The 20,908-nt window shown below is 44.1% G+C and overlaps 7 protein-coding genes across 7 annotated transcripts; 4 read left to right on the top strand and 3 right to left on the bottom strand.

Moving 5' to 3' along the window:
- Nucleotides 1–76: 76 nt before the first annotated feature.
- On the top strand, nt 77–1,522 carry DSM5745_00815 (putative erythromycin esterase; the record flags this gene model as incomplete). The annotated part of the gene is made up of 1 exon (XM_026742831.1): nt 77–1,522. The coding sequence occupies one exon, from the start codon at nt 77–79 to the stop codon at nt 1,520–1,522; it is 1,446 nt and encodes a 481-aa protein (XP_026608676.1).
- A 60-nt stretch (nt 1,523–1,582) lies between these two features.
- DSM5745_00814 (uncharacterized protein) lies at nt 1,583–3,758 on the bottom strand (the record flags this gene model as incomplete). Its single annotated transcript, XM_026742830.1, has 8 exons — nt 1,583–1,654; nt 1,708–1,898; nt 1,966–2,269; nt 2,320–2,483; nt 2,541–2,812; nt 2,868–3,141; nt 3,186–3,279; nt 3,363–3,758. 8 exons carry the CDS (start codon nt 3,756–3,758, stop codon nt 1,583–1,585), a joined length of 1,767 nt encoding a protein of 588 aa, XP_026608675.1.
- A 1,324-nt stretch (nt 3,759–5,082) lies between these two features.
- Nucleotides 5,083–5,460, top strand: DSM5745_00813 (uncharacterized protein; the record flags this gene model as incomplete). Its single annotated transcript, XM_026742829.1, has 1 exon — nt 5,083–5,460. The coding sequence occupies one exon, from the start codon at nt 5,083–5,085 to the stop codon at nt 5,458–5,460; it is 378 nt and encodes a 125-aa protein (XP_026608674.1).
- Nucleotides 5,461–7,038: 1,578 nt separating this feature from the next.
- DSM5745_00812 (uncharacterized protein) lies at nt 7,039–9,979 on the bottom strand (the record flags this gene model as incomplete). Its single annotated transcript, XM_026742828.1, has 4 exons — nt 7,039–7,892; nt 7,960–8,542; nt 8,945–9,009; nt 9,052–9,979. 4 exons carry the CDS (start codon nt 9,977–9,979, stop codon nt 7,039–7,041), a joined length of 2,430 nt encoding a protein of 809 aa, XP_026608673.1.
- A 6,417-nt stretch (nt 9,980–16,396) lies between these two features.
- DSM5745_00811 (RTA1 domain-containing protein) lies at nt 16,397–17,457 on the top strand (the record flags this gene model as incomplete). The annotated part of the gene is made up of 4 exons (XM_026742827.1): nt 16,397–16,790; nt 16,830–17,112; nt 17,161–17,235; nt 17,295–17,457. 4 exons carry the CDS (start codon nt 16,397–16,399, stop codon nt 17,455–17,457), a joined length of 915 nt encoding a protein of 304 aa, XP_026608672.1.
- Nucleotides 17,458–17,994: 537 nt separating this feature from the next.
- On the top strand, nt 17,995–19,273 carry pmeA (putative pectin methylesterase; the record flags this gene model as incomplete). Its single annotated transcript, XM_026742826.1, has 3 exons — nt 17,995–18,578; nt 18,650–18,762; nt 18,840–19,273. The coding sequence occupies 3 exons, from the start codon at nt 17,995–17,997 to the stop codon at nt 19,271–19,273; spliced, it is 1,131 nt and encodes a 376-aa protein (XP_026608671.1).
- A 528-nt stretch (nt 19,274–19,801) lies between these two features.
- DSM5745_00809 (uncharacterized protein) lies at nt 19,802–20,518 on the bottom strand (the record flags this gene model as incomplete). Its single annotated transcript, XM_026742825.1, has 1 exon — nt 19,802–20,518. The coding sequence occupies one exon, from the start codon at nt 20,516–20,518 to the stop codon at nt 19,802–19,804; it is 717 nt and encodes a 238-aa protein (XP_026608670.1).
- Nucleotides 20,519–20,908: the final 390 nt, after the last annotated feature.

Raw genomic sequence — 20,908 nt, 5'->3', positions numbered from 1 at the left:
CTGACTAACCCTAACTTTGTACAGCCACTAGGACACCAACGATCCCTCACCCTGACAACCAACAGCAAACCATGCCATGAACAGACTGAACACCCTCTACAACACCCTCAAACACCCTTTCCCAATCCACCTCCCAACCACCAGAATGTCCGACCTAACCGCGCTCTTCCGCTCTTCCATCCGCCCCCTCCCGCCCATAACAGACCCATCCTTCGCACCCCCCTTCGACACCTTCGCCAACAACCGCCTCGTCCTCCTGGGCGACGGCTCCCACGGGACCTCCGAGTTCTACGCCGCCCGCGCAGAAATCACAAAGCGGCTAATCACCCACCACGACTTCACAATGCTCGCCCTGGAAGCAGACTGGCCCGACGCCGAAGCCCTAGACCGCTACGTCCGCCAGCGCCCAGGCCACAAAGCGCGGATCGGAAAGTCCCGCTCGAAAGCCGAACTCGAGGCCCACGACGAAAACGACGACGAAGCCTTCGAGCGCTTCCCAACATGGATGTGGCGCAACAAAGAGATGCAGGATCTCGTCGAGTGGATCCGCGACCATAACACCTCCCTCCCGGCAGACCGCAAAGTCGGCATCTACGGCATGGATCTGTATTCGCTCGGGACATCCATGAAAGCAATCATCTCCTACCTAGACCACATCGACCCATCCATGGCAAAGGAAGCACGCAGACGCTACGGCTGTCTGGACCCATACACAGAGCACCCGCAAGACTACGGCCTCGACGCCCTGCGCGGGTTCAAAGACTGCGAGAAGGGCGTCGTGGCCATGCTGCGCTCGCTGCTTGAAAACCGCCTCCAGTACGCCGAGCACCCCGGCGACGGCGAGGAATTCCACAGCAGCGAGCAGAACGCGTACGTCGTGCGCGACGCAGAGCGCTACTACAAGGCCATGTACTATTCCTCCGCGGGCTCGTGGACGCTGCGGGACAGCCACATGGTCGACACGCTGAAGCGGCTGATGAAGCATAAGCCGGCGGGCAGCAAGGCCGTCGTCTGGGCGCACAACAGCCACTGCGGCGACGCGCGCCACACGGCGATGGGAATCCGGCGGAAGGAAGTGAACATCGGGCAGCTGTGCCGCGAGGTATTTGGGGCGCAGAACGTGGCGCTGATTGGGTGCGGGACGCACACGGGGACTGTTGCTGCCGCGTCGGAATGGGGCGATGATATGGAGGTTATGGATGTAAGGCCGAGCATGCGGGAGTCGTGGGAGCGGGTTGCGCATGATACGGGGGTTGAGAGCTTCCTGCTGGATTTGAGGGAGGATAAGATGAGTCGGGAGGTGAGGGAGGCGCTGGGGAAGGAGAGTCGACGGCTGGAGCGGTTCATTGGGGTTATTTACCGGCCGGATACGGAGCGGGTCAGCCATTATTCGGCGGCGGATCTGGTGAATCAGTTTGATGGGTATGTGTGGTTTGATACCACGAGTGCTGTGAAGCCGTTGGAGAGGGTCCAGCCGAAGACGGCGCTGGGGGAGGGGGAGACGTATCCGTTTGGATTGTAGCTGTATCCAAGTTCGATCTAGAATGTACTATATGTGTGTGTATGTTTAAAAGTGCTCAGGCTAATGTGCAAATCGGAAATCAAGCCTTTTGCTCCCTGTTTCGGGGCTGTTCTTGGTGTAGGCTTCTCGGTCCTATCACTTATCAGTATATCAAGGAAGTTAGGGCTAGGCGGGGCTGTACGAACCACCTCACTCATCTGCGCCCAAACAGCATCCCTCTGCTTATTCCGTCTAGTATAGTAGACCTTCGTCGCAACCAAGAGTGCAATCCCCAGCACATTCAACCCCAGCAGCACCGAGTATCCCCGTTTATACAGCGGCGCGTCGTCATCCCTGAAGATACTGTTGCCGATGATATTGCCCATTTGAACGCTCACTACCCCATAACAATTAGCAATCCCATTAAGCATGGCAAGGGTAAGGAGAAAGGACAGGCGACGTACTATTATAAACCGCCGCGGACACCGTCCGTGTTCCCACATTATTCGAGTTCTTGCTCGTCCAGCCGACTAATATCGCATGGCAGTATGGGTGCGAGAGTAAGATTGTCATGACTACGTACGTGCCCCAGGGGTTTATCATTGCGTTGGGCCAGAATCGCAGGACTAAGAGGCAGGGGAGGACCCAGAGGGATTGGATTGACGAGACCAGGGCGCGCTCGTTGAGACGCTCCGAGAGGTGCGTGAGAAGGTTCAGGAGGAGGATGTGCGTTATGTTGTACGGGACTATGAGGAGGTTTGTGGAAAACTGCATATAATTAGTGAACGATTGAGGTAGGGCTTGGAAGAAGAGAATACAGTATCGAATCCCACGCTCTTCAGCGTGAGGGTTATATACGTCTTGATCGGAACCATGGGGGTGTAAACGACCAAGCCTAGGAGGTAAATCGGCAAGAGATCGTAGTCGCATAAGGAGTCCCAGAGCGCGGAGAGGGTTATTGCCTCGCGGTTGTGCATGTCTCCTGTGTCATGGTAGTTAGCCCTACCTCCCATAGTATCAAGTAGCAAGAGGCAGTTACCCTTCGACGGATCATCCCTCAGCACGCGATTCACGACAATGCGCACCTCGCGATCAGAGAACCACCCGTTCGGCCTGAACCACGTCTTCGTTTCCACCGCCGACGCAGGCATCTTGAAGAACGAGGCTAGTCCGACGACAAGCGTGATCAGCCCCTCTATCAGGAAGAGCCATCGCCATCCAGCCCACCCGAGGACACCGCGCATATGCAGTACGCCGAATGCCAGGAAAGACCCAATGATCTCGGTTACGGAGAGAGTAGTCCAGAAGAGACTGCATCATTAGCCACCACCTCCTCTTTCTGTTATGGTAAGTATAAGGCCCATACCTAAGTCTCGTCGGCAGTTCGCGGCTCGTATAGAAATACGACAGCCAGAGCACGATATCCGGGATGAAGCCGCCCTCGAGCATGCCCAGTGCAGAACGGGTCAAGAAGAATGAGGTCCGCCCTGAGAGGCAGGACTGCGAGATTGCGACGAGCGACCAGAGCGACATCTGGATTGGGATCCAGCGGTCTGGGCCTAGGGCTTTGGAGAGGAGTTGGCTGGGGAGTTCGGCTAGGAGGAAGGAGAGGTAGAAGATTACGTTGCCGGCGTTGTAGTCTAACATCTTAGCAGAGGATATGGCGAGTGATGGGAGAAAATACCGTTGGTAGACAACCCCAGGTCATCCAGCATGTTATCCGAAACAGCCTGGATGAGATTGCTCCTGTCGACTTGGAGGCCGAAGAACATCACGCACTGTACGAACGTCTCAGCTCCAGTCCATCATTTAGGACAGAGAAAAGAATGAGGTGGTAGGCACGCACAGCCCACAAGCAAACCTTCCCATCAATCTTCCTCACAATCTTTCTTTCTTCCTCCCTCGTCCAGACCAAGGTCGGGTCAAAGACATGCCGACATTCATACTGCGCTTTCTCATAGAGCGCCGCATAGCGCTCTGCAACCTCAGGGTCCGCGAATGGATTCGACGAGTCGGAATCGGTCTCAGCGTCGAGCGCTTCAACCCGAGGTCTGGACCCGTCTTTGCCGGCTCTCGTGCCTGTGCCTGGTAGGTCCGTGTAAGATAATGACTTGTGACTTTCTAGTAGAGGCCGCGTAACCTCTTTGTTTGTATCCATGGCTTCGTTGATTCTTATGCCTGGTTCTGATTTGGTCCCCCGTAAAGAAAGGATGTCGGGCTCGAGCGTTTCCAGCTTGATTTCGTGGTCGGCAGACATGGCGATCGCTGCGTATAAACAAAGACGAGGTCGCATCGTCTGACGGCACGTCATTCGGTCCCAAGGTCGCGTATGAAGGGGGGTACTGCGCGGTTACCGAATAGGATCAGACATGCATCGTTGCGTGCTTGGGGCTGCGGCTGCGGTTGTCTTGTGGTGAGCCTTGTGTTGGTGTAGTGGGGTATACTATTCGCCAGAGGTATGCAGTGCTTTGGATGCATTCTTCACTGTCAGCTGCAGTAATGATGTACTCACCTGGGCAGGCAGTGCAACTGGCTGGGATGTTCTGGTGATCTACGCGTGTGGATGGCGTCATTTCGAGGGGTTCTTGCGATTGTTAAAGACCGTGTCACTGGATCGGAGCGATTAAGCGGCCTTATTTGAGATGGTTACAGACAGCTTATCTCTGTAATGACTCGGTAAAGGAACTCTCAGCCTTGATGCGTTGGTTATATGCGTGTGCTATCATGTTGACATTCCCATGTGCCCTAACGAACTAAACCCGTCTACCATGGATGTTGCATCGACAAGATGCCCCGCAAGATTTGAAGCCGAGGTAGAGAACGGACTAGCGGCAAATACTCTATTCAAGTCTGCACTCGATACTGGAGCAATTAAGAAAAGAAGAATGTTAGCAACCGGCAACACCTGTTCAACTACCCGAAACCCTAACCCTCTCCCCTCTCCCACCATCCTGTCCCCGGAAAACCCAATATCCATGGATTTATCTATCCAGCCTCTTGTTTTCCTGGTCCGTTGTCGTATTGTATCTTCCTAAAGGGTAGCGTGCGTGTTGGATACAACAGAATTACTGTGACAAGCGCGCAGCTCCCCCACCTTGGTGTCCCTACTGGCAATACCGTAAGCGCAACAAGACAAGGCAAGAGCCAGAACTGCGTGAAGAGCCCTAGGTACACGCGCTGGTTCCATTTTACGCCTATGTAGGTGAAGATGAGCATCTAACATGTACAACCAGTCAGCCATACCCTGAATAACAGGGGGAAAGTATCAAACCCCAGCCCCCGCAGTGTAAGTGTAAGATACTGATCACCCGGCGCCGGCGGGATCCAAACGTGAGCCCAATAACGTAGATGGGCCAGAGAACGAACGTGAGCCATGTTTCAGGTGCGGTTGGAACCGTCGAGGTGGATCTGCTACGCCCTACACGCCCTGCAAGTATGTCCCCGAGCCCACTGGATTGGTAAGTATGCTTTGCAATCAGTTAGAAAACTCAATGGGTGAAACGAAAGGTGTCGAATACCAGAGGCGGGATATATAATGTATTCAAAACTTGCGTTGGGTTAAGAAGGCGGTTGGGGATCAAATGCTTGTGGCGGCGGTTGGCATGATCAACAATGGTGGGTTGGCGGAGCAGATCCTGAACGACGACGACCTGGATGTGATCCTGGTTGGGAGGGCGTTCCAGCGCGATACAGGCCTCGCATGGCACTTCGCCAAGGACTTGGATGTTGAGATTGCCATGGCCATCTGCATATCATGTCCTCTCAACACCATCAACCGCCTGAGCCCAGAGTGTATATCAAATGGCACACGATCCCAGACGTTGACAACCCAGCCCTCCCCTCCCAAGGCCTTGAAGCCACCCGTCAACAATATCGACCACCTCATCGTCAGCGTCAACGCAACGCAGACAGTCGCAGCCCTGCAGGAGGGAGGTTGGGGTTTGCACGGAGGTCAATGAGGGGTTTGTGGGGGAGGTGCTGAGGCGGACGTCCGGTTGGGTGGGGAGAACGTGATGTTGATTTTGATATTGAATATTTGCATTGGATGGATACGGTGGGTTTAGCTATGAGTACTTGGTCGAGCTTTACACGGCTGGAATCACTATTCGGCTGTATCCCATGGCAGTGCATTGAGGTATATAGGGTAGACTGCTGCCGGCGTTCGGCGCGGCTGGTATGCCTTTGATGATAAGTCTCGCAGCAAAGTATTTAATATTTAAGCTGCCCCGTTGACTCTGTTTTCTTACTAATCTCTAAAGGGACATGTCCAGCATGCGAAGGTTACTCCGCCTATCTCCCCGTCTATGATAATGAGACCACCTTCCAAGCCACCAACCGAACCCTTCGGGCACAAAGACCGGGGGTTAAATGCCAGCAAGCCAACCCACACCTTCTTAACACCGGCAACCTAAATGAAATGTTGCTATCGAAAAGTTGACTCCCTGCGTCAGCTCTGAAGTCCGTGGGCCCCAGCTCTCGCAGCTCTCCGACGTGCCTGGCAAAAAGACGAGCTCGCCTCTGATTGCGGAGCGCGGCGTTGTTGCCTCCGCGATCGGGAGTTCAAGGATACTGGACCGGAGAAGTAGAAGGAGTTTGCTAGGTATTTTGGGAGGTTGCATGTTCACACGGGTAGGTTCTGTGCCAATTGACCAGTCCCAGGATACGGTATTGCCCGGGCATTTAGGGCTAATCGGGTACGTGGGTATCAGCCGGTCTGTTTCACCGTAAAAGACCACCTCGAATTCTACAGTATCTACCTAGGCGCCGATAACCTCTACAGACTGCAAACGCTTCCCTCGAAGCTCTCCACCGCGGGATACTATTGCTTACACTCCTCAGCGTGTTCTCATCCGGAGGTGATACAGACTGGGTCTCGCAGGTCGCTGCGTACGAGCGACTCTCCGCCCCAACCAAAAAAAAAAAAAAAAAAAAAAAAAAAAGAGAGAGAGAGAAGAACTACGCGCTGAGCATAGCAGGTTCCCGCAGGCTGGGAGGGCGAGAGCAGACGGGAAGTTTGTTCGCAGGGAGCCCGTGAGGCCGGAGCAACCGGTTGTTAGGGTTCACGGTTCACCCTGTCACGGGTGAGAAAGCTCTTCGTCAACCGGGCTTGACGAAGAGAATTATCGGGTCGGAGGATGAGGAGTTGGATGCAATTTTACAGTTAATTTTTACTGAGCCCAGCCTTTATATTTCTGTTGTCGGGACTACGGGATAAGGTGAGCAGCACATTGCTTTCTCGCAAGACATCCAGGTTCGTTAAGCGGGACGATAGGACGGTTTCGCGGTGCGATAATCGGGTCACGGCTCATACGGCCATTTCGGATTATAATGCCTCGACTGATGGGTTGAGGTATGGATGGCATTAGGTCTAGTACATTGGGAGAAAGGCCGGTTGGGTTGGATGGGTTGGAGACGGTCTGGTCAATCGGGGTACTGTAGGGCACCGTCAACGTGGGTATGCTATTATCGTACATTAGCAGAATGTCAAATCATTGTAAGGAGCGGAGATTTCCAAATCTATTACACAACTACAAGCCTTACAACATCGAGCGGAGATTCCGAAATACACTCCAATCACTCAGGCTATCTACCTCCTTATCCCCCCAAAGCCAGCGCCGTTCCAACTCAGGCACCACCCAACCCACCATCCACCGCGACGTTAGAACCTCGCGAATCGTAATCCTCCCCTCAGGCCTCAAGACCAACATTTTCCTCATAAGCTCAACAATAGCAGCCGCCTCCTCCGGCCCAAACACACCGGGATGAAACTTCGCCTCCCGATATCTCCAGTCCTGAATGTCCTCCTCAAACGACTCCTCCAGCGGCCTGGGCCATACCTCGCGTCTTTCTTTGGGCTCTCTACCCTCGTCGAAATATTTGCTTCGCGCGGTCCACTCGTTCCACCAGCTCTCTGGCATGGAATGCGCTCCGAGGGCGTCCAGGTGCTGGCAGATCATGTTGTCTTCCGTCGCCAACTCTGCGCTGAAAAGGGGCTGCATGCCGAGGATCTCCCAGATAGCGAGCGCTAGGCTCCAGATATCGGCTGGGTAGGAGAGCGGGGAGGTTGGGGCGAATCGGGCTTCGGGGGGTCGGTGTGCTAGTGGTGTGTGGCAGTCTTTGGCGAGACTTTTTTGCTTGTCGTTGTGCGGGGCAAATGTTTCGCCAAAGTCGCTGAGCAGTATGTTTGTATCGGCGATGTTAAAGTCTCTAGCGTGCTTGCCGAGCCAGACGGGGGTTACGGCTTCTTGGGGGACGTTTGGTGGGAGGGCCTTCCCGTCACGTCGGGTTACGGGCTCTGTTCCGGGCTGGCCGTACTTGGTGTAATAGTCCTGGATTGAGAGGTGGTTGAGGCTTGAGGGGAGCTTGACCAGGATGTTGCGAAGGTGGAGGTCTGAAGCCGGTAGGTAGGGTTAGACGAAGGTGAAACCAGACTGCCTTCGGAGTTCGGTAGGACTTACCTCCATGCACGAACCCATTCTCATGCAAATAAGCCACCGCAAGCACTAGACGGCCCGATATCGCCCTTGCAACATCAATGGGGAAAAGCTCGCTAAAAGACGCATCCTGAAGATTACATGCCGCGACGGAAGTGGAGTAGCATCGATGTCGTCCATTCGGCCCCTCGAGCTCGAAATCATCAAGCACAGTCGGAATAGCCTCATGTCCTGGACTTGCAAGACATCGCAGAGTATTTATCTCGCGCGTCACCGAGTCTGAGTCCGCTGTGCCGACTTTCAGCGCAACGTAGTGCCCTGTCTCGGTATCCCGGGCTAGCCAGACGGTCGAGTAGCCTCCATATCCTAGCTTGTCGACGATGCTGTACCGGTTGTGCAGTTTGTCTCCAATCATTACTGGGTGGTAGCCTCCGGGCTCATATCGTTCAAGTTCCTCGGCCCCGTTGATCCAGTGGTATCTGATGTAGTGGTCATGGTCATCATGCGATGTCGACGTTGCTATTGTTGATAAAAGTCGGACACGGCGCCAAGTAATCGGATTACCATGGAAATAGGTAGGAGTGGTATAATAAGTCACAGCAGAAGACTGCGAAAGTGAAAGAGTATATAGAAGCAGGGGTGTTTTTTTGAAGCTGCGCCGAGCCCGCATCCATGTAGAGAAAGGCCGTTGGCGCCAGATGACAGACCCGAGGGGGGAAGAAGAAAGCCCTCGCATATCTCTATGCCTGTCTCTTGCAACTATGTTTCACATGATAAAAGGCAATAGGAAGTTCTGATTCTATGAGGTGATGGCTGAGAGTAAGGTGGGGTGGTTGGGTGATGCACAGAGATTAGATAAGCAGGCGGCTAACTTGGTACGTCAGGTCACGTGAAACAATGATTATCAATCTGGCTTGGCTTAGCATGATTGGTCAGATTCTCCACAGCGATCTATACAACTCATTTGGAAGAGACAGCTGGAGGTATATCAGCTACCGTCAATGCTTACGTAGAGCATATCGAGCCAGAGACACTGCAAGGAAGACCACTCTGACTTCTTGGCCAGGTCCATAACTGTCACTGAATCGCCCCTATGAATTCGCCCGTGCTATGTACCTAGGTAGACTCTATTTCCCGTCGTAGGGGATGACTCCGGACTACCCATTGCAAACCTGACGTCTTTGAGCATGACAATCCGCTCTAAACAACCCGTCCAGCCAAGACCATCTCTCTGCGCCCCCGTCAGGGAGCCCTCAGCGACGTCGACGATACTCCTCGAGCATCCGGCCATCCACCAGTACTGGTCTTCATAAAACTGCAACAGCACGGCATAGTGCAGGAAGATTAACACAGCTACAGGCTCGTGACGTCGCAGTCGCGCCCAGTACTCATCCGAGACTGCTGCCGGCCACGCGGCGACGAGGTTGGTGTTGTGTGGTCCTGTGACGGGGTTCAGGGCTTTTAATATTATCCGTTGCAGATCCTCGATGGCGTCAAGATGGACGTGGTCGTGGTGGGCCATGCTCTGGAGGTGCCTGAATACGTCGCCTAGTACAGATGGGACTGGGATTGCGTTAGCGGCCTCAGTCGGGGGTTGAATTTCGAGGATCCGGCCGACGGGCCGATCGAGGATTGTTTCGTGGTGTAGTAGGAAGAGCGTCTTGCAGCCGCGTATGAGGCCAAGGGAATTGAGGATGTCGTCTATGGCGAGGGAATTGTTCGACACAACAGGGGCGGCAAAGGCCCAGACGACCAGGAGGACGGAAAAGGTGAAGAGGGCATCTGAGCTGTCTGTGCAGGTGGACGGGTGGGTGATTTGGTTTTTGAACAGCTGCAGGCCGAGACTGTGGTGGTGGAGTGCGCGCACATAGTAATTATTGCAGTCGAGGGTGGTTGTTGCAAGATGCAGGGCTGCGACGGCCAGGAGGCCGTGCATCAGCATTGGGTTGGAGCCGGCTTCGAATGGGACGTGTTTCTGCCAGACATCGGTGTTTTTGGGGCCGTCGAATAGCGATAGGGCGGTTACGGCTGTGAAGTGGTTCATGAGGACGAGGTCCAGAGAGTCGAACAGAGGCGAGTGGGGCGGAGGGCCATTGTTGGTTGACGGTGGTGGTTGTTCTGATGCAGGGGATGCAAGACGGGGGTAATGACAGGGACTCTGGGCTCGCAGGCAGTTGGAGCAGCTCGGGTGTGTTTCGTCGCACTCGGCAGCTTAGCACAGGCAGCGTCTTGGGGAAATGGGAGGTATGGTACCTTGTGACGACCTTGCGGGTTAGTCAGCTCAGTGGCGCTAGGCGGTAATTTAATATCTACTTAACGGCAAATAATAAGGTAACTTTAACTAAGGATAACTTAATAAGTATAAATAATAAAAGGTTTAAATTAAAAAATATTTAAAAAATTAATTAAAATATTTTAAATAAGTTATATTCTAAAGCCCTAGCCCTATTATATTTAAAGTAATAAGTAAATAAATTTAAATAGGTATTTTTTAATAAATAAAAAAAAAATTTATTAATAATTAGCTTAAGGCATTTATAAGTCTAATATACCCTTTTATATTAAATTTAATAAAATTAACATAATACTAAAATAAAAAAAAAATATTAAAAAAAAATAATTTTAAATTTAAATTATTTAATAAATTTAGTATATTTTATTAACCCTAGTAATTTTATAAAGCTATTAGTTAGTTACTTATTTATAAGAATTTATTATATTTTAATATTTTTTAAAAAAAAATCTTTTTTAAAGCTAATAGCAGTATATATTAACATGTTATAACTTAGTAATAAAGTTAAAATTTTTTTAGTAAGTAATTAAATAATTTATTAATTATTATATAAAATCTTAAGATCTTGCCCGGGATTAAACTTTAATTTATTAAAAAGTTTTTTTTATTAAAATAAGTATTTGCCTGCTTTTAATATAGCTAGAAATTTTACTTTAATTATAAAAGTAATAATAATTTATTAATAGCTTGCCTTTTAATTAATTAGGCTATTAAATAGCTTTATAATATAGCCTTTAAAGCTTTAATAACTATTTATATTAATATAAAATATATTAATAATAAAAATAAGGTTATCCCTAGTTATATAGGCAGTTATCTTAGTATTTTTTTTAAATATTATAGCAAGCGTGGCGGTTTTAATAAAATACTAAATTACTTACTTTACAGCCTTAATATAGGCCTTTATTAAATTTATAAAATATTATATTAACTTATTCGCGGCCTTTAAGGCCTTAGGTTATATTTAAATAGTTAAATAAAAAAAAAATTAATAAGTTATTAATAATAGTAAATATCTTACTTTTTTATATAATATTTATTAGGTGCTAACTTAAGTTTAACTAGTAATAATATTTTTAAATATTAATTAAGATTAAAAAAATTAAACCAAGTTTTAAAACTTTTTTTAAAACTTTTTATATAAAAGTTTTAAAATAAGTAAATAGTTTAGTTCCTGCGGTTATATATAATTTAAATATTAAAAAACTATTATATAGCTTTTATATTATAAATTTTATATATATTAATTATATATTTTTTAAACTTCGCGGCTGCTTGTTAGGCCTTGTAAGTTTTTTAATAAAAAATAAAAATATTATTAATAAAAAAATAATAATAAAATACTTACTAATAAAAAGGTATTTTTTCTTAGGCACTTGCTTAAGGCCATACGCAGTAAGTTTTATAAAAAAATCTTTTTACTAAATGCGTGAAAATTAGTATAGTTTATATAAAGGCCTTAACAACCTTTATACTTTATTTTTTAGTATATATTTATGCGGAATTCTTATATAAACTTTTTTATTTATAATACCTTAAATAAAGGTATTTATAATATTTAACTAGTTAATTTCCAGGTTAAAATAAGCGGCAAGCGCTATTATAAGTTAAAAAAGTTAGGTAATAAGTATTAATATTATAATATTTATTTTTATAAATAATTAAAAATCTTTATATATACAAAGCCTTGCTTTAAATTTAATTATATAGCCCTTAGTATTAAACTTATATTTAAATACTTATTTTAGTAATAATATTATTTTTTTTATAATATTTTTACTATTTTATAGGTGCCTATTAATATAAGGTTATTTATTTTAACTTTAGCCGCCTTAATCCACTACTTTTTAAATAAACTTTTTATTATTTTCTTTTAGTTCTATGGCTCTAGTAAAGTATTATTTTAGTAAAGTTATAAAGTAAAAAAAAAGCTATTATATAACTATACTAAGTATAATAAAAAATATAGCTTATTTATATACTAGATTTTTTATAAGCCTGGCGTATAAATTACTATAATATTTTTTATTTAGGTAGGAGATATTATTAATTAAAGGTATATTAAAAGGCCTTTATTTAATAATTTAAAAAACTTACTTTTAAACTTTATTAAATCTTATAATTATATTTTTATTCTTATTAAGTGTAAGTATGCTGTTATTTCCATACTTAAATTCTTAATTAAAAATAATTATTTTAGCTAGTAAAGTAGGAATTAAAGTTAAATAGTTTTTTTTATTTTTTTTTTAAATTTTATATTAGGAAAACCGCTAGGGGCGCTAATATTTATATTAAAAATTTTATTTATAGTAATATTAAAGTTAAATTTAAATAGGGCTATTTTATAATTTTTTAGTATAGTAAAAATAAAGTTAGCTAACTTATTTAAAAACTTAATATAATTAATTAAATTAATAAGTGGTATTTTATTAATATTATTATATAACTTATAAGTTATGGGTTGCAGGGCATTAGCACTTTTATTAATTACTTTAATTTTTTTACCCCCCATGCTAGTATTATTATTAATAGCATGTAATTTAATATTATATTTAAGTTTAAAAGCCTTAATAGGCTTATTTAATTTATTTTTATTATTATTTTTTAAATCTTTTTTAAGCCCTATAAAAAATAGTAAAATAATATAAAAAAGTCCACTTTTTTTAGCCACGTATTTTTAGGTAGGAGTAAGTTTATAATATATAAATTATTAGTAAGTAATAAATTATTTAAAGTATAAAACTTTAATTTATTAAATATAATATTACATGCTTAAAAAACTAACTAGTATAGCCTTACCTTAAAATTTTATAATTTTTAAATATTACTAGTATTATACCTAATAAAATAGCCTATACTAGCTTTTTTAATAAGTTTTTTAAATTATACCATGGCTTTTTAATAAAACCCTATATAACTAAAAATATATATATTTAATAAATTAACAGGCTGTAGAATGTTAAGAACAGCTTAAAATTATATAAGTAAAATAAACTAGGTGTTTTTTAAATTTCTAGCAGGCGTATTATTAAGAATATATATAGCTAATTTTATTACTTTAAAATTAAAATATTTAGGGAAATTTATTTTTAAAACCATGGCCCAAGCGTGTTTTATAATAAGGCCTTTTTAACACTTTAATATAAAGTTTTATTTAGGTATATTTTTAATAATTATATATAATAACTCCCTTTTTTTAAGTATTAATTTTAAAGTTATTTAATCTTATAAAGCCCTTGCTATTATTATAAAGTATTATAATTTTATAATTATATTAATTTTTTACCATGTTATAAAAATACTAAAAAGCAAGAATATATTTATTTTTATTTTTATAAAAAATTATAAATTATATATAAGTATAGTTATTAATAAAGTATAAGAGCTATTTTAGGCTGTTTTATAACTTTAAACTAAGCTATATTATATTAAAATAAATAATTTTAAATAATTAAGTTAATTTAAAAAAAATTTTTTTAAATATTTATTATAAAGCGTTAGCAAGCTTGTAAATAAAGTAAAAAAAATAATATTTATTAAAATCCTTATTTAAAGTAATAATCTCCACCCCCAAGGCTAACTTTTAAAGTTATAGTACTAGCTTATTACCTAAATAGCCTATATATTAATACTAAAGCTTAGTATCTCTAGCAAGCGCTCCTGGCTTTATTAATTATTAATATTTTACCTTAATTATAGTAAATACTCTTGCTAAATTAGGAAAGTACTTATTTATATATTATTAATTAAATATTTTAAATTTTTAGTACACTCCAAGGTAATATATTAATTATTTATAGTTATTTTTTATAAGGCGTTTGCAAGTATTAAAAAATAGTCCTTTTTATTTTAAAAAATTAAGTAATATAATATTAATATAAAAGCCTTTAATATACGCGTAGTTAATAAATTTAAGAATTTATTTTAAACTATTAATATAAGTTGCCTTTACTAAAAACATACTAATTATATTAATTATATTTAATATATTATTAATAAAAATCTTTTTTAATTTATCTAGTATAGTTATATAAATATCTTTTATTTTAGTAATATTATTATAAATATATATTATAAAAACACTATTTATAATTATTATATTATTAAAATTATATTTATTTATTATAATAACTAAGGCGTAAAATACTTAGTAAATAACTATATATATTTTATTTAAATATTTTTTCTTACCCTTGCCTTTATAAAAGTTATAATTAAGTTTTTTAAAGGCGCCTTTATAAATATTTTTAATTTTTTACTTTATATCCGGGTTGGCTATTACTTTAAAAACTTTTTTAAAAGTATTAGTATTTAGGTGCCATTTTTTTTAAGTATTTATATTAAAAAAATACTAGCAGTAAATAATTATATAATTTTAAATATAAATATTATACTTTTTTAGCCTTTTATTCTTTTTTTTAACTTATTTTTTAGCTTTTAAGGCTCCTTTAAACCCCTTTACTAGCTTTTTTTTTTAATCTTTTTTAATTTAACTCTTATTGTTCTCCTTAGGACTAATACCTTTAAAGGTAATATATATTATAAAAATTATAATAATAAATACTAATAAATTTATAAGTTTTTATTTACCTAAGGCTTGCTTGGCCTAGGCCCTAAAGTATATTTAATACCTAAAGTATTTTATAATATTATTAAACTTTAAAGGTTTATTATTTTAAAGCTTTTTATTTTTTTACTTAGTAAAAGTAAAGTTAAAAGGTGTTACATGTTTTAAAAAGTCCTATATTATTATTAATTTATTTTTTTAAAATAAAAATTTTATGCCTTTATTATAAAGCGCAATCCACTAATTAATTTAATAATTAATTTATATTATTAATATTTAAATTAAGCTTGCTTTAAGTAATTAAAGTTTTATATATAAATAATATAACTTTATTATTTTAAATACTTAAAATTACCTATAAAAAATAATTAATATATTACATGGCTTATTTACCTTTTTAAATAGCTTATAAAAGTTCTTATTTATTATTATATAAATTATTACTAAAAAAGTATTATATAAAGTTATTTATTTTTTAAGGTACTTATTATATATATTACAAGCCTTAAGGTATTTTTTATACTTTTTAAAAATTAATATATTTTTAGTAATCTTAGGTTCTTTTAGTATAAAATAAACCTTTTTTTTTAATTACTTTATTATTATTAGTTTAAAAATACTTTTTTTTTATTTTTTTTATATTTTACTAAAGTTTCTCGGGAGCGGTTCCCTAAGCTTTTACTTTTTTAAAAGTTATTTTTTTTTAATATTTAAATTTATATAATTTTAAATGCTTATTACTTTAGTATAATCCTTTAACTAGTTATATTATATTAATTAGTTATTATTAGTATTTAAAATAACAAAAACCTTATTAATTATTAAGGTAAGGTTAAAAAAATTTATAATAGTAAGTTATAGGTAGCTATAAGTACTTTAATTTATTAATTAGCTATTATATTTTATAATTAAATATTTTTACCTAGTAAAGTACTACTAGGCTTATAATTAATAATTTTATAGGTTAGTTAACTTAATAGCACTAGACGGTAATTTAATATTTACTTAATAATAAATAATAAGGTAACTTTAACTAAAAATAACTTAATAAGTATAAATAATAAAAGGTTTAAATTAAAAAATATTTAAAAAATTAATTAAGGTATTTTAAATAAGCTATATTTTAAAGCCCTAGCCCTATTATATCCAAAGTAATAAGTAAATAAATTTAGATAGGTGTTCTTTAATAAGCGGAGGAAAAATCTATCGGTAATCAGCCTGAGGCATCCACAAGTCTGACACCTTGACGCGGCAACGCCTGCACTGGAGACAGCCGCTGCGGGACTTGCGATGGAAGCGTTTCATTGGGAGGCTGCAGGAGGGTTCTGTGGACTCTGCGGCAGAATTCGAAGTTACTCGGTATTACAATCTTTCGTGTGAAAAGGGAATAAACAAAAGGGTTACCATAGTCTCTGGGAAAGGGTTTGTGGTTGTCTTGGGACTAACCCTAACAAAGTCAAGGCAAGTGGAGTAAACGAGGAACGAGCTCCACCACGAGTATACCAGAGGTACCAAGTTAGGGTTACAGAATCCTGGCACCTAGTTATCACTTATATACTGTACCGAACAACCCGACAACAAGAACATCACGCACCCTCGCCATGGACAACTGCACCAGCGTCACCCCAGCCTGCCCCGTCTCCGGCACCACGCTGGGCTACTCCCCCAACCTCGCCGGCAACCTCATCCTCCTCATCGTCTTCGCCGTCTGCGGTCTCGCCCAACTATGGCTCGGCGTCCGCTACAAGGTGCGCCTCTACACAACCCTCGTCTTCCTCGGGTGCGCAGGCGAGGTCGTCGGCTATATCGGCCGTCTAATGCTGCACTCGAACCCCTGGAGCAACGGCGGCGTCATCATCCAGACCCTGCTGCTCATCGTCTCGCCTTCCTTCCTAGCCGCCGCTCTTTACCTCACCGTCAAAACTGTCGTTCTGCACACTGGCCCGCAATTCTCGATCCTCAATCCAAAGCTCTACACCTGGCTCTTCATCATCTGTGACGCGCTGGGCTTCGCAACCTAGTTGGCTGGTGGAGGGCTGCAGGCGACGGCCGCGAACGGCAAGGGGTCTGAGAGTACGGTCAGGACGGGGACGGATATCATGATTGCGGGCATTGCGTTCCAGGCTGCGACCATGGCGGTTTGTGGGATTCTGACGATCGACTTTGCGAGGAGGGTGTATCGGCACCGCCGCCAGCACGGGGCGTACCCGAGGTCGCTCTCGTTATCAGAGCGGCGGGTCAACCGCAAGGAGTTTGTCTTCTTTGTGTCCTGCAACGTGGTTGCCTTGACCGCGAACTTGATCCGATGCATTTACAGGTGCTTGCCACTTTCTGGACCTGCTTTGCCTGTGTTGACGGTTGTTAGAATCCCAGAAATGGCCGGTGGATGGGGAAACCCGATGATGCAGGACGAGGCCAAGTTCATGGTTCTGGACGGAACGTAAGTCATGCCACTACTGACCTCAGTCTAGTGAGAGAGATACTGACCTTTATACGCAGTATGGTTTCCATCGGCGCGATCCTAATGACTGTTGCATTTCCCGGCGCTTATTTCCCCTCCATCAGCAGCCGTGCTATTCGTCAACATCAGAAGACCAGCAGCTTTGTCACGGAGGAGGGACTACAGTTGGCGCCTGGTGTAGGAGAGTCTGGCAGGCCGTAGAAGACCTGAAACCAAGAAGGACAGGTGCATTTATCAGCCTAAGTGCTACTTATGCAGTTGAGCCATCGTATAGTGATTGGAAAGGCGAAGGCCCTAGCAATTAAAAACGAAAGTGCGGCGGTTCGGTAGATCAATGCAGGGTGCCATCCTGGACTGCCATGTTTATAGAAGAAATACAATCCTCATTGCAAGCCGGCCTCTCCTAAGCCTTTGCCTCGCCATGATTCAGTAGCCTCCAATACCATTACCATGAAGAATGATTTTCATGACTGCACCTGCCCCCTCTTGGCACCGGGATTCAGCCTAATACCACACCATGTCAAGTGAGGCGAGCAATCGATGTTTACCCCGGCCAAGGAGCCAGTGTGCGATCCCTGCAATCCTTATTCGAGGAAACTGACAGACCCCTGCAAGCACCAGACTGGCCGCCGGAAAACGACGACACTCGTCACGGAGCACACCCGAAGTCCGTGACGGCCCGGTGTTTCACTTGGTATGAACCTGGCCAGTTGCTCTACGGTCTTCTGACGCAGATAGATGACCCTCAGACCTGCCACCGGAGAAATTGCAGCGTCCCTGAGGCAAAGTCATGGGTATAAGACCTATCTTTACTCTGTAGATCCACCAGGCTCTCCACTTGTTTCAATCCTGTCGATTTCACCAACCAAGAACGTCACAATGCTCATGTTCAGTCACCTTTTTATGCTTACGCTCGCGAGCGTTGCCTTTTCTAGACCCCATACGCACTCCAAGCGTACATCTAGAACCTCCGCACCACCCGGCTGCCTAACAGTCGGAGGAAACGGAACATACGCAACGATCGGCGATGCAATAACAGCTCTGGGGTCAGGTTCATCCTCATCCTCTGCTTGCATATACATTGAAGCCGGCACTTACGAGGAACAACTAACATTCAAGTACAATGGGAACCTGACCATCTATGGCGAGACCACAAACACCGCAACCTACGAGGAGAACACCGTCACCATCACACATACAATTTCCTCGCCGGAATCGGGATCGCTGATTTCTAGCGCTACGGTGAATGCCCAGATGGACGACTTCGCAATGTACAACGTCAACGTCGTCAATGGGTTTGGAAAGGGTGCTCAGGCTGTAGCGTAGGTCTATCCATCCGTGCAACATAGCCCTAGACCAGAGTCAGGGTCACGCTCACAGTTTTATCACATAGACTTGCTGCGACCGGCGACCGCCAGGGCTACTATGGCTGCCAGTTCATCGGGTACCAAGATACGCTTTACGCGCGGGACGGGATCCAGTACTACTCGCATTGCTATGTCGAAGGTACGCGTTGACCACCCACCCTGCAGTCAACCCAAGATCCAGACATTCCCGAGGTCCCTCTAACAGAGTCCCAACAGGCGCAACAGACTACATCTTCGGCGCAGCCAGCACCTGGCTCTCGACCTGCGCCATCGCCTCCAACGGCGCCGGCTACATCACCGCCATGTCGCGCGAGACGGCGTCCGATCCCTCGTGGTACTGCTTCGACAACTGCACCATCTACGAGAAGCCCGGCCTGGCCACGGCTCTCACGGGGAAGGTGTACCTCGGCCGACCGTGGCGGGTCCTTGCGCGCGTCATCTACCAGAACTCGGTCCTGAGCGACATTGTCCATCCGGCTGGGTGGACGACGATGGCGGAGGGGGCGACGCCGCTGTACTATGAGATTGGGAATTCCGGGGCCGGGGCGGATGCGAGTCAGAGGGTTTGGGAGAGTGGGATTGAGGAGCCTGTGAGTCGGGATACGGTTTTGGGCGTTGGGTGGGAGGAGTGGGTGGATGGGGACTATTGATGGCGGGCAGCAAGAACCCTAGGTAGGAGTCAATCACCGACCTCGAGGTTTCGGCGAATGACGGCATTGGCTATTGCCCGATGTCTCAAGAATTTGGAATAGTCAAAGTCAAGCATTTTATTATCAGCAGATTTTTTCTTCACAGGTTCTACGTTGCCGAGCATCGAGGTCCTGGAATCCTCTACCAAAACCCTGCCTCGGCAAATCGCTGATATTATCAAGGTAGGAGACGGCCATGTAAAGTGGTGACTTGGTAATTTCTATCGTGTCACGACTGTCAGTAAAATGGAGCTGTGGAGATTCTGACATCCCAATGGGCAGAGGGCACAGTCATTCGGCGTCCAATTCGGCGTTTAACCTCGAGAAATTTACTTTCTTAATGCCCCATTGCCATTCCGAGAGTCACGCACTCCCGGCCAATAAGTTCTTAGCGTCAGGCAATAAACAGCACACATGCCAGCCCTCCCATTCCAAGCAAGACAACCCTAACTGACCATGAACCTCACCCTCTCCAAAATCCACTCCCACCTAAACGAGGACATCCGCGAAGACCTCCTCCTGGAAAGCCAACTCCTCCTCCTCTCCTTCGCAACCGGCATCCAAGACGCCGCCGCATGGCCCGACTACGCCTGCTTCGCCTCCAACCAAACCGGCAACACGCTGTTCCTCGCGATCGGCGTCGCCGGCCTCGCAAACAACGCCTACAGCTTCCCCAACATCGGCATGAGCCTGGGCATGTTTGTCCTGGGGGCTCTGATCATGGGCCAGCTGGGGAACTGGCTCGGGGTGCGGCGCCGACTCTGGTTGCTGCTTAGCAGCATCGTCCAGACACTCCTGGTCTTCGTCGGGATGATTGTGCAGTATGCCGTGCCAATAAAGCCAGAAGGCCCCGCCGCGCTGGGGGTGATTGCGTGTTTGGCGTTTTCGTCGGGGGCGCAGGTGGCGATGAGTCGGGGGTTGAAGGTCACGGAGATCACGACGGCCATGGCCACGGCGGCGTATGTGGATGTTGTGGTTGATCCGGGGTTGTTGGAGCTGCGTAACCGGCTGCGGAACCGGCGGGTGATGTTCCTGGTGATGCTGACGGCGGGATGCTTTGCTGGTGCGTTTGCAGTGCGGGCGGTTAATTCGTCGTTTGCGCTGTTGTTGTGCGCGGTTGGGAAGACGGTGGTGACGGTGTCGTTGCTGGGGAATAAAGGCATTGAAAAGAGACGCCCCAGGAATTCGGAAAAGTAATTTCTTCATCCCTGCACAATTCGCTGCCTACATACCGCCTGGACGCAGCTGCCTTGATAATATTATCTGCCGTTGCTCTCCAGAGTAACCCTACAATGATTCTGTTCTGGCTGACTTGCGCCACGGGTCTCGAAAGAGGGGCAGCAGATTTTCAAGGCGGCCATCATTCTCAAAGCATAAGTAGCTAAAGATTCTATTTTCTACTATGAATCACAAGACACCAGCCTACACAAAAAAAGCGCAATGCCCGCCGTTCCTTGCTGTCGAGAAGCCCTGACCGAGGCATCGATGACCTTGGCATAGATTGTTGCTTCTGCTGTCCGCCGCATTGGAAGTGTAATTGGATATGCTAATCTATGCTCAAAGGCTCAGAAACGTCTGTCTGGAATTGCATAATTT

The sequence above is a fragment of the Aspergillus mulundensis genome (genome assembly GCF_003369625.1).
Source record: "Aspergillus mulundensis strain DSM 5745 chromosome Unknown scaffold_0, whole genome shotgun sequence".
Lineage (NCBI taxonomy): Eukaryota > Fungi > Ascomycota > Eurotiomycetes > Eurotiales > Aspergillaceae > Aspergillus > Aspergillus mulundensis.
This window is presented reverse-complemented; position numbering and strand designations above follow the sequence as displayed.